Source organism: Cynoglossus semilaevis, chromosome 14 (assembly GCF_000523025.1).
Source record: "Cynoglossus semilaevis isolate Cse_v1.0 chromosome 14, Cse_v1.0, whole genome shotgun sequence".
NCBI classification, from domain to species: Eukaryota; Metazoa; Chordata; class Actinopteri; order Pleuronectiformes; family Cynoglossidae; genus Cynoglossus; species Cynoglossus semilaevis.
Genome location: NC_024320.1, coordinates 21582752 through 21595284, shown reverse-complemented (window position 1 = coordinate 21595284; position 12533 = coordinate 21582752). Strand labels below are relative to the sequence as shown.

Here is a 12533-nt window from a genome sequence, read left to right as displayed (position 1 = left end):
TTTCTTTCTTTTTTTTCCCTTTCCTGCCAACAGGGGGAAGAAGACACAGGCATCAAGTTAGTGCTATGACTGATCATACACTGGTTTTCTAACCACGTGGAATGTGATTACAGCCTTCACGTCTCTCTGCTTTATGATTACTAAAGGCATGGCTCAAAAGGCTTTCATCTAACCACGTACAGCACGTGATCGTTTCAGGGTCCCAGCAGGTCAGCCGGTGTTGGCCGCTGGTCTGGCCCAGCTCTGTGGCACCAAATGTATTCACACCTGAAGCAGACAAATCAGCGTGAACACACTGGAGTCACGTTGCCCTGCATTCGTTGGTGTCACTGTGTTTTTCTTTAGATAAGAATAGCGCGATGTTATTAGTCTTTGTCCTTCACTTTAACACACATGCAAAAAGGAGACAAACAGTGGAAAAACAAAAACAAAACACTAATTCACTCTGAGGAACCACTGTTTGATGCACAACGGGAACGGGAGTGAAAAAAAAAAAGTTTTGCACTGTAAATTAGATTGGAGGTAAATGTTTCTTTCACTATCAAAGCACATTACTGACCTCTGGTGGTGGGATATAGTCACTGGCTCTTTACAAAGCTGTATGATGCGGGCTAACATTTACTTTTATGATCGTCTCTACATTAGTGAATTTCAGCGAAGTCCAAAGTTGTTACATTTTGGGAATGGGAGTTTTGCCAAATGGCGGTTGTGTATAGACAGATAGTCCTAAAAACTCTACTACTAGTTCTACTAACCCAGTGCCTCAATAAGTATTGGTTGTAAATGTAGATACTGTAATACTGTAAACCAGTGATCACAACTTGTGGCCTGCGGGCCAAATCTGTGCCAGGACTGGATTCCAAAAAAAAAAAACATCAAAAATCATTTTAGACAAAAATATGATTATTAATTCATTTTATTGGACTGTACTGCCCCCGGTGTCTGTCCATCATCTAGTCCTGTATGCCATTGGTTGCAGTTCTTCGATACATTTAACCAAGTCACTCACTAATGAAGACTTTTCAGTCTCACTGTGTTTCTGTACAGACTCGTTTGACTTGTGTTTCATTGGTGAATGACTTTCTGTTTGAGTGAATCATGTTTATAAACTTGCATATTAATAAAGGGACGTTGTTCGTCTTGGATGTTCACCGATTTGTTAAAGCTAATGCTAATCATTTTAACAGTGACTTTATGTCATTGCTGCTCATATGTGTAATATTTCTCTGTGATGTTGACAGGAAACCTGTTGTTGAGCCAGAGAACCATGCGTCACCACTGAGTGACGCTAGCAAGAAGCGTCTGATCGAGGACACAGAGGACTGGCATCCCAGGACAGGAACCTCCCAGTCTCGCTCCTTCCGTATCCTGGCCCAGCTCACTGGTACTGAAAACGGTACGTCCATAAGATTCTTTGTCTCTGTCTTCACCTTTGTCTCTGTCTCTTTCCTCCAATTATTCACCTGTGATTAAAATCACACTCTATGCAGATGATATTCCTTTGATATTGAGTGTTTTTTCAATTTTTTAATTACCAGTATATATTTTTCTTTTTTGTGTTTTTTTTTACATTAGTATTTTGACTTTAAAGGATCCTGACAGTTACATGAGAAGGATGCCCCCCTCTAGCATTATGTGTGTGTGTGGCTGTGTGTGTCGGTCTCATTTGTGCTAATGGGAAGTGACATTATGGCCTATTAGAATCAAGTTAGATGAGAGATTTACTGTAGCTTCTCTTGATTGAATTAACAGTCCTGTTCTGGTATTTTAATCTGCTTTTTTCCCTGCATCGAGACATCCAGACTTCTGCTTACACAGTGATGGAACTAAAGAGGAAAAAAATGCCTCTTTGATGCCAAAATAAATGTGGAACAGGTCGAGGAAAAGACTGATCTGCAGCCAGTCTCAACTTTACCTTATTATTCAATTATTTTAGTTCTTTTTTTCTCATAAGGGAAATTACTCTCTGCATTCAACCGTCCATGAAACGTTCCTGTGATTAACACCGAACACACAGGAGCGGAGAGCGGCGTGTTTTTATTGAAGTGTGTACTGGAAATAGGGATGGCTCTGATACCCATACTGCTACTTCCTGAACAATGTCATAATAATTAGTTCTTACCACCATCATTGAACCCATTTGAATATCACTGCGAGTAGAGCTGATTCAAAAAGCACAGTCGCAGTACCATCTTTGACCCTCTTGTTGATTAGTTTTATTTTTTGGGACAACTTAGGTTGTCAACGGGGGCTAGAAGGTGACCCCGGGCACCACGTTGGTGACCCCCTGGTTTTTGACATTTCATGCGATGTTGAACATTTGGGCTTAGATTTTGGATGAGATAGACTATTGTTGATTTATATTTTGATGTTCAATCCTAAAATTTTTAACATTTCTAATAGACTGGTGTTGAACTCTCGGTATTTGGTGTCTGTGTCTGTGGCAGGTATTCGGCCCAGACCAGTAAATTCCTGGAGTTTCTCACCAGTCTGTTAGAACTGAAGACAAATCAAAGTTGTTTTCAAGAAGTTTTATTATTATTTTAAGTTTTCTACTTTTTTTTTTTTTTTGCAGAGCAAGTTTCAGAGAACAGCGGAAAGAAGTAAGTGCTGAGTGTTTGAGATTTTCCCTTCTCTTTCTTTTTTTTCTTTCTACTAATGGTTGGATGGTAATAGATCTGTGTTCTTAATGGTGTAATTACAATTATGATATTTAAAGATGAGAGAAGTTTCAGATTTGGACCTGAGTCACTGAGGGTTTTCTTTTAATCACGACTCTGATTCAGAGTTAAGCTGGAATTTTTCTTCATCCTGTGATCCCACACACCGAGCTAAATTTTAGGCTACACTTCACTAGAGGCCGCACTGAGAGAGATGGTCCACTGGAGGCAGACGTTGATTCATCATCAGCTGCCGTTTTCCCTTTCAATCTGGTTTATACGGTGCCACAAACAGCCTGACCTTTATTAGAGATCGCCGACCAATCAGTGCACCACTGGAAACTGTGGCTAATCAGAAGGGATTGTGGGTAATGACAGCAACAGCAGAAGGAGGCTCCTGTTCATTAGTGAGGCTTTTTTAGGTCAGCAGAAATTTAACTTTATATCTGCCTTGGTTTGTAATCTAGCAGCAGCCAAAGGTGACTCTCTGACTGTGTGTTTTCTGTTTTGTTTCATCTTATAATCTTTCACATTTCCTTTTCCTTTTAATTTCTTTTCTTACTATTATTTTGCGGGCAAACGCAGAACAAACAAGCTGGATCTGGAGGTTGTAGGTCGCAAGTACAACAAACTGAGGGACTGGCACCATGACATTTCAGCACGAGTGCTAAATGTGTAGCAACGGCAACACAAAGACAACAGTAGTGTGTAGATTTATTTTTAATTAATTTTGTTTTTAAAAGTGACTTTACTCAAATATATATATATATATACACACATATATTTACAGATATAGTAACAGAGCTGTCAATGTTGATGTGGTAATGTCATCAATTAATTTGTGAAATTATCTTGATTAGAATTATGTAGCCCTATGTGATTTATATATTTACACTATTAATATATGTACATTTATGTATATATATACATACATATGTACATATATGTATATATGTACATATGTATATTTACATATATATAAAGAGATAGATATATATGTATATATGTACATATATTTATATATAGAGAGACATATATGTACATATATACATATATCTATCTATATATGTAACTATATATATGAGCTATATATTCTGAGCCCAGTATATCTATCTATATATATAACTATATATATATGAGCTATATATTCTGAGCCTCTTCTTTCCTCTGAATCTGTCTGTCCTCTTGCTTGTTTCCTGTTCTTGTATTTGTTTTCTATTCAGACCTGAGTTGCTGAACCTGTCGACCTATTCAGATTCTTTCTTATTAAACTTCTTTTCCTGACCTCTTGTGTCTTTTTCTTTCCCTCCTTGTTTTCATCAACATTTTATAACGGGCACAAAGGTCTTTACAGGACCAAAGGCCAAAGAGCACCAAGAATGAACCACAATAAACCGGTTCAGGTGCTACCATGTGTCTCAACTCGTGGTTCCTCCCTGACCCCTCACTCTGTCGACCTCTTAGTGAAAATGCTGTCATTTATAAAAAATATAATCAAATATCTTGAATGGAAATATCAGCTGCTCATATCTGCAGAAAAATATTAAAAGACTAAATCTCCACTCTGTGAGAGAAATGTCTCTCTGTTGTTTTGTATCTTTGTGGTGCAGCAGCTGGTGGTCAGAGGAAAACAAAATTAAAGGCAGTTAAAATTTTACAATATTCTCTCAGAAAAAATACGTACGCTGCTTCTGTTTCCCTCTTAAAAAAAAAAAATTCTACAGACGTGTTTTTATTTACCAGCAGTGATGTGAGGTACTTGAACCTTGAACCTTCATAGATATTATGTCTCTATAAAATAAGTGTGTGTCTGTATGTGTGTCTGTTCCTCAGTGACACACCTGAAAAACCCACTGCCGCCCTGCACACGTCGCCTGCGGCCAAAATGTACTCCAAATCTCCAGCCACCCCCAGGAACGGGAACCCCAGCCCCGCGGCCCAGAACAAGGCCTTGTACCAGCCTGGAGGTCCCGGAGGTAGGGTCTGCATTTGCACCTGCTTGTTTTGGCCAAAAGAGGGCAGTCACAGCCGTGTATCTGTAGCTGAGCTCCTGCAGTCGTTGCCAGTTTTGTAATAGATTTCAAGCCTATATAATGTTATGAGATCAATAAAAAAACCAGACGTGTCCTTTCAGCGACCGAGATTATGAGCTGTAGTTAATGAGATTATGAAAGGGAGCATTATTTATGGATTTAATTTTGCTAAAGGCGGCTGCTCTTTTTAGACGCCATGGCCATTAGAGAGAACTTTTCCTGAAAGGCATCAGTCAGGGAGGGTCATTGGAGCCACCGTTTGGACACAGTTTGTCACTCACACCTGAACAAAACCTCTGTGTCGGCCGGTGTTTTCCTCTGGAGGCTTCTCAACCAAATGGCTGTTTTTAAAACCCCCAGGCTAAGATTAGGTGAGGCCGTAAATAGTTGACTGTTGGCTGTGTAATTCATCAGATTAACACGTACTTAGACGGGCTGTAAACGGGCTCCAGTGTGGCGTCGGCACCACGTGGAACAGGTTAGTGGGCCGCTGAGGTGGAGGAGTGGGTTTCAGTCGATTAGAGGTAACGAGAAGAGATGAGAACGGAGGAGTGGGTCACCACACTGATGTCTTTGTACTCTGTAAAGACAGGATCAGTGACTGTACATAAGGAGTGGAGGTGATCGCCACTGAACCTCCACTAGGTTTAAATTAACTTTTTGTAATTAAAAAAAAAGTTTATTGGAAAATGTAGCCACGTTTTAAATAGAAACATCAATATTTTCTTTATGTTTTAGTGTGTCCCAAAAGGGGGGCCCACCCCCCACTTTGGGAATCACTGATCCGTTAGCAACTTTAATACAGGCTTCTATAACAACAGCTACAATCTGTATTAAATGTGGGCCACATGAAAAGCCAAGTTTAAACCAACGCTGAGTCATAAGAAAGAGATGGTTTGAAGAAGATGTTTCTAGAAAACCAAGCCCTGGATCCAATATAACACATTAATTAAAATACTGTATTAAGTTCAAATGATTTAATCTTCTGCATTTCTTCTTTATAAGAGTTTATATTTCCATAGTCATCATCAGCATCTATTATCTTTGTACGGTTAAACGGGAATTTCAAACTTGTTTCTCTCCGAACACTCAGTCGTCTGTGGCTCTTTAAATCTAAAGTGTTCCCAGGTTTTAAATTCTCCACATATGGAAACCAGCTCTGGTGTCCACACTACGGGCTACGGTACTGAGGTGTGTGACCAGGTGTATGACCATGTGACCTGTACCATGAATATTTACATTAGTGTCTGTACGAAACCTTATGTCAGAATCAGCTGTGAAATACATCCAATAATATGATTCAAAAATGTCAAGAAAACAATTAAACAAAAATTCTTTTGTTTAATTTTTTAACTCAAAAATTCAAATTCAGCCTCCTCCCCCCTCTGCCTCACTCCTTCCCTCCCTCCCTCCCTTTTCTCACTCCCCTGCTAGCCCCCCTCTCTATTTATCCTGTCAGTTTGCTCACTGTTAAAGAGAAATTTTGGGAGCGCTTGACCTCTGACCTCCCCGCCAGCCTTTGATACTACTCCTTTCTGTCAATAGTTTCTCTCACTCCATCCCTTGTGCCCCTGAAATTTCCCTCAGCCTTGACCTTTGACCTGGAGGTTTCAGTGCACCCAGAAGGAAACACTCTGCATCCTCTGCCGTGTTATGAAACCAGCAGAGCGTAGATTGTTTTTCGTGGGTATCGATTTTGTTTGCCTTCGTGAAGGGGGAAGCGGGGGGGAACCAAACATTCTGCCTCTCCGTCAGTGGCCGGGCCTTTTCAGGCCTCAGCACTGGAATAAAAACAACAAACCTTTGACTCTGACACAACATCAAGTTTTGGTCAATTACTGAGATTAGCAAAGAAATAAACAACGTTGAACAACACAGAGGCTGCACTCACATCCAGCCAGAGAGTCGGCACTAAAGAATGTATTCAGAGTTCCACTTCCTTATTTACTCGCTTTATTCCTGGAACTTTAACTCCACGTAATACTTCACGAAACGACACTCTCGCCGGGCATGTGCGTGCTTTTTTCCGTAAGATAATGAGACATAATTTACTCACTCGCTTTAGGTTTTCCAAAAGGCGGAGCTTCTCCTTCGTTTGGCAAAGTCACCGCTGCTGCTCCCAGAGGTCCAGACCGCCCCACTCCACAGCCACATCCAGAGGACATCAACTCTCTGGTGCAGCGGGCCGAGCACATGCCGGCCGACACTCGAACCCCCAAGTGCAGCAAGTGCAACAACATCATCAGGTGACTGGAGTTAAACGTGGGCCGAGTGTGGGAACTAGTTTAAACAACGTCAGTTGTGTGTGTGCCAAAAGAAAACAGTCAAAAAGTTCTAAGACAAAAGTAACTTACAGAATATATTTGAAAAAGTTTTATTTTCACAGCTTTTAAAAAAGGGCATACTGTATTTTCTTTATTAAAAATGCATAATAAGAATAGAATAGAGGCTGACAGGCTGAATGGGTGTTTTTAATATATAATTTTAATATATAAGTCAAACTTAAGTATAAGTCGCAAACCCAGCCGAAGGAGGTCAAACTTAAGTATAAGTCGAAAACCCAGCCCAAGGATGAAGAAAACTGCAACTTGTAGTTCTGAAAATACGATACATAAATGATTATTTGCAACAAGCAAATAATTTCACTTCATGTGACTCTTTGGTGCCCCCTAGTGGAGATGCGGCTCACCTTTTGAAAACTGCTGAATCAATGCAAACATTACATTTTAAACCACCGTGAATAAACACAGAATTATGGAACTTTACAAAGAACGTTCCATTCACAAAACTGAAAAGGAAGAAGAAAGGAACATGGATTTAATTTCTTTAACCTTTAACCTGGTTGATATTGAGCCCTGCTTTGTTTATTGATGAATAATCTTTCTTTTCGTCCGAGAACCTTTTGACTCCCCCAGTTTAGCTGTGTACTGACAGGACTTTCTGTGAAACCTGCAGATCATGTCATATGTTTCCTAGTTTTCTGACACTTTTTCAGTCCATTTTATGCATAAAAAACAAACACTAGTAGGAAACGTTTGGTTTGAAACGTCAGTAGAACTCACCGACCTTTGCCTCTTCCGACCAGGGGACCGTTCCTTGTGGCCATGGGCATGTCGTGGCACCCCGAGGAGTTCAACTGTGCTCACTGCCAGTCCTCCCTGGCAGACCGAGGGTTTGTGGAGGAGAAGGGCCAGGTGTACTGCGTGACGTGCTACGAGCAGTTCTTCGCCCCGTCCTGTGCTCGCTGTAACCAGAAGATCTTGGGCGTGAGTTGAAAAAATCTGTTCCTTTGTCCTGAGAACACTTTCTTTCCTACAAACACTAGTTCTGGTAGTGATGGTTTATTTTTAAAGAACAAAAAGTAAATAAGAAGAAGGGAGAGGAGGAGGAGGAGAAGAAGAATTAGAAGGTGTGGAAGAAGACAAAAAAGGTGGAGGAGAACCATCTTTATAGATCTATTTCGTCTTCTAAATTCATCTTGGTTGTCAACATTTCTGATTCTCTGACAACGAGGGCCTTGAACTGCAGTAAAAAATGCTTTTCCTTCGAGCCGGAGTTGAACCAGCGACCTAAGGATGACTATTACAAGCCCACTACAGTCCTCCGCTCTGCCAGCTGAGCTATCGAAGGGATATAAAAGTATCCCATCCACCAGTAAATTTGTCTGAAACTTGTGCAATGAAGGATCGCGACTCATACTTCACTTCAAACGGATTAAATCAAAACAGACTTTTAACATAAAAAACAAACATTTCTCAGTCCAGGAACGTAAAGTCAGAGAGGGTTTTTTTAAAATAATTTTTTTTGGGCACAAGATCATCAGCGATGCACAGGAAAACAATGAGAACATGAATAAATATGAACTTAGCAAGCAAAAATATTTTTTCATCACTGTTCACCAAACTAACTTAGGTTGCATTACTCCCCCCTACTGGGCTGAAGTGTGTGCAGCAGTTTTAAATGTGAGAACTAAGAAAGTTTTTTTATTAAACCGGCCCATATTTTGTCTTTAATTATTAATGAAAATAAACACATTATTCCCCCCAGCCTTAGTTTGGACACACCCCACGTCCCCCCTGTCTTATCTGGTTTACGTCTCATATAAAAGTCTCGCACCATATTGCGACAATGAAATATTAACTGCGGCACGCTGTGTCCCATTTTTCTCCTCCGCAGGAGATCATGAACGCCCTGAAACAGACCTGGCACGTGTCCTGCTTCGTCTGCTCTGCCTGCCAACAGCCAATCAGAGGCAACACGTTTCACATGGAGGACGGACAGCCATACTGTGAAAGAGGTGCAGCTCCAAACAGAGGACTGTTATTGGTTCTTGGAAGTTCTGTGTGTGAAGATACAGTACACAAGTAATACTTTGTATCTTTTTATGTACTTTTTTTCCTCTCAGATTACTATAACCTGTTTGGAACCAACTGCCACGGCTGTGACTTCCCCATCGAGGCGGGGGACAAATTCCTAGACGCCCTGGGATTCACCTGGCACGACACCTGCTTTGTGTGCACGGTAGCTGGACAGACGCACCACCCACCGAAGACTGACAAACCACGATTAATAACAATCATTTGTAATTAATCACGATCACTCAAGATTAAGCAACATTCCTATATAGGACCAAAATATTTTTAGAAACAGGAAGTAACAGCAGGCAGACGTCTGTGATTCACACCTGTCTTTATCTGTCTGGTCAGAGGGCAAACATACGACCCGCGGGTCAAAACCGGCTCACTAGGGGGTTCAATCCGGCCCACTTGATGAAGTTTGAAGGTGGAAAAAATGAACAAACACTTCCTTGCAGGCAAACTTAACCAGTCTGCGGTCCCTCACAATCCACTCTATATACAATAAACACAACACACTTTAACCCTGATTCATTTTACTATTTAATTAGCAAGATAATTATTGTTCACAGCTGTATTTCAAACTAAAAAAGTTTTTTTTTTTTTTTTTAACAACACTGCCCTCTGTCTGTGTCCCACAGGTCTGCTCTACCAGCCTGGAAGGTCAGCCATTCTTCTCTAAGAAGGACAAACCTCTGTGCAAGAAACACGCTCACACTGTCAACATCTGAGCGTCCATGTCCTTCAGATGTTCAGATATTTTTCTGAAATGGAAAAAAAAAGAGAAGTCTGGTTCATCTGTTAATCAGATCAGATCAGTGGAATCACTGATTATTTTTAAGCTTTTTTTGGGGGGGGTTCATAGGATTTTTTTCTATCATCATGGCTTCTTGTTCTCTTGTCTGTTGTATGACTTTTTTTTTTTTTTTTTAATATTTTTTCGGCACCAACATATTTACCCGTCTACACCTTGACTGCAGTGACCTACTGAAGCCCAGGGCTGTAAGTTATTACCTACATCTTTACAACAGTCACAGTTATGGCAATTTTAAAGTTGAAATAGTGATTGATTATAAAAAAAAAATAGAAAAACTAAAAAAAAAAAGTATTTTTAAGCAATACAAAAATAAAAAAGAGTAAAGTAGTGAGATATTTACATCCAAGTGAAAAAGAATTATATTATGAAAGATGTGCTTAGTGAGAAAGAACTGATTAAAATCAAGAGTTCAAAATTGACATATACATATACATACATATACATGTATACATATATTTGTGTATACGTATACACAGTATGTATATACATAGATGTGTATATATACAATATCCAGTATATATACACACATACAGTGTGTGTATGTATAGATATATATGTATGTGTACATATACATGTATATCTAATATTTATATCTAATATTATATATATAATAATTCAGTGGAATTCCTATGTTATATAAGTCATATATAAGTCTATGTATATATAGACTTATATATGTGTGTGTATATATTATCATATATCCATGTATATGTATATATGTGTATGTATATAGTATATAAATATACACATATATGCATGTATATGTATATATGTTAGTGTATATAATAATATACACATACATACATATATAAAAATATATATACACATATATCTAATATTTCCAGACCCTCCTCTGGTTTAGTCTCTGGGGTAAACACAGGTTTACAGTCATTAGAAACCTCTTATTTTATATTTGCCCATTTTATGATGTTTCTTTTTCTTTTTTTTTTACTTTAAATTATATTAATATATATTTCTTCCAGAACCTGCAGCTGGCCTTTCCTCCTGATTTGCACAATTTTCATGTACATAAAGAAAATGTAACAAAACGATGAATGTGTTTATTGAACATCCTGTCATTAGACTGTGGACCAAAAACGTCTTCTCTCCTACATTTCATTGAATTAAATAAAACAGTTTATCAACCAACGTCGATCAGCAGCACAGAACGTACTGTTTTTTTGTTTTTTTTTGGACACGCTCTTGTTTTAGTCTTTTGACAGAGAGAGGTCACCAGACACCTGTTGGTCACACTGTCTGCCAACCAACATACCAACAGTATAAGGCAATGTCCAAAGTTATTTATAAATAGAGTTTTTTTCTTTTATTCTTTTTTTTTTTTTTAAAAGATGCTTTGTCTTAATTTGTATCGCATAAACAGTAAAACTCTTGGCATTTTGTTGGCATTTTTTGTTGTAAAAACTTGACTTGACTTTGACCCAAATTAACTTCCTGCGACCCATTTTTGGGTCTTAACCCATTGTTTGACCAGGTCAGGAATAAGTATTTTTTTTATTTTATTTTTTTAACTTTCACCAAACGGTGCAGTGAAGCGAGATGAAGTGATTTTGAGGTCGTATGTATGTATTAAAGTGCACTTCTCTGAGCAGCCAGGGGTGGGCGCTGTGTGCAGGTTTACCTCACACCAAAGCAGCACACACGAAAAAAAAAAAGAAAGCCTCCGCTGTACTTGGAAAAACTCTGAGACCAGACAGTGGAGGAGCACAGGCGGAGGAGAACTCCTCTACACACGGTTCCAGCGGAGCACGAGGAGGAATGTGATGTTTGTGAAGGGAGCAGGAGAAGGAGAAGAAGAAGGAGAAGAAGGAGGGTTGATGGTTGAACCGAGCTGCGAACAAACGGGAAGAATCGCCGCCGTGGTGTGTGTCAGCTGCAGCGCGGAGGGCGATGATGATGGTCGTGGTCGTAGTGGTGTGTTGATGGTGTCTTCGATTCATTTATACACTGAAAGTTAGTGAATCCTCGTCGTTTCTGGTGTTAATATTTGTTAACCTGTAGCTGTTGTTGTGATTGGTCGGTGGAGTGTTACCAAACAAACAGCCCTGTGTTTGGATGAAGTGTTAACAGGAGTCCGTAGTGATGATGATGATGATGATGATGCTTATCGGCGGTGAACACTGCGTGGTTCTCAAACTACGGTACGTTTATCATTGGTAGCACGTGGGCTTCTTGTAGCAGGGGTCTGGAACCTGTGGCTTCTGGGTCTGTAGTGATCCTGTCAGTGGTTTAACAAAGAAATCATGACTGATACTAGACAGAAAACGGATGTAATTTAATACAAAATTGAGATTAAAACGATTTCAATCGTCAGCTTGAACTAATAACAAAACATAAAGTCAATGTCCTCCACGTGACACGACCAGGTGTGTACTTTGGTGTTGACCAATCAGTTTTGACTCCAGGTTGGTGTGTGAATGTTGTGAGTGTGTCCTGTCAAAAAGTGAAATGTGTGTGAATTTATTGTTGTGTTTAGAATTTTTTTTATCCTGTGTTTTTCAGCACGTTAAACGACAATAAATTATCAGCGGGTTTTTTTTCCTGTACTCCTTTGTGGTCTTTATAGTTATATTTTCTAAAAAAAAAAAAAAATCTCTAGATCATCTGTTAATTTCCAGTAACATGTACAGTGATTCATGGATGTTAGCTT

At 39.4% G+C, this 12533-nt stretch overlaps 1 protein-coding gene and 1 non-coding gene across 4 annotated transcripts in view; one reads left to right on the top strand and one right to left on the bottom strand.

The window, feature by feature from the left end:
- The window catches only part of pdlim5b (PDZ and LIM domain 5b), a 38740-nt gene extending 28550 nt beyond the window's left edge, over positions 1–10190 (top strand). For 2 of the 3 annotated variants that reach the window (XM_025062326.1, XM_008325876.3), the window contains exons 6-13: positions 1242–1396; positions 2576–2603; positions 4494–4636; positions 6759–6939; positions 7779–7959; positions 8870–8990; positions 9099–9214; positions 9690–10190. In XM_025062326.1, coding sequence (XP_024918094.1) covers positions 1242–1396; positions 2576–2603; positions 4494–4636; positions 6759–6939; positions 7779–7959; positions 8870–8990; positions 9099–9214; positions 9690–9779 — 1015 coding nt within the window. In that variant the 3' untranslated portion in view covers positions 9780–10190. Of the gene's footprint in view, positions 1–33; positions 57–1241; positions 1397–2575; positions 2604–4493; positions 4637–6758; positions 6940–7778; positions 7960–8869; positions 8991–9098; positions 9215–9689 lie in introns of all 3 variants that reach the window. The other variant, XM_017039077.2, reaches the window with a different exon arrangement.
- Positions 8235–8323, bottom strand: trnay-gua (transfer RNA tyrosine (anticodon GUA)). Its single transcript is given in 2 exon segments — positions 8235–8270; positions 8287–8323. It is a non-coding gene; the product is annotated as a tRNA-Tyr (tRNA).
- Positions 10191–12533: the final 2343 nt, after the last annotated feature.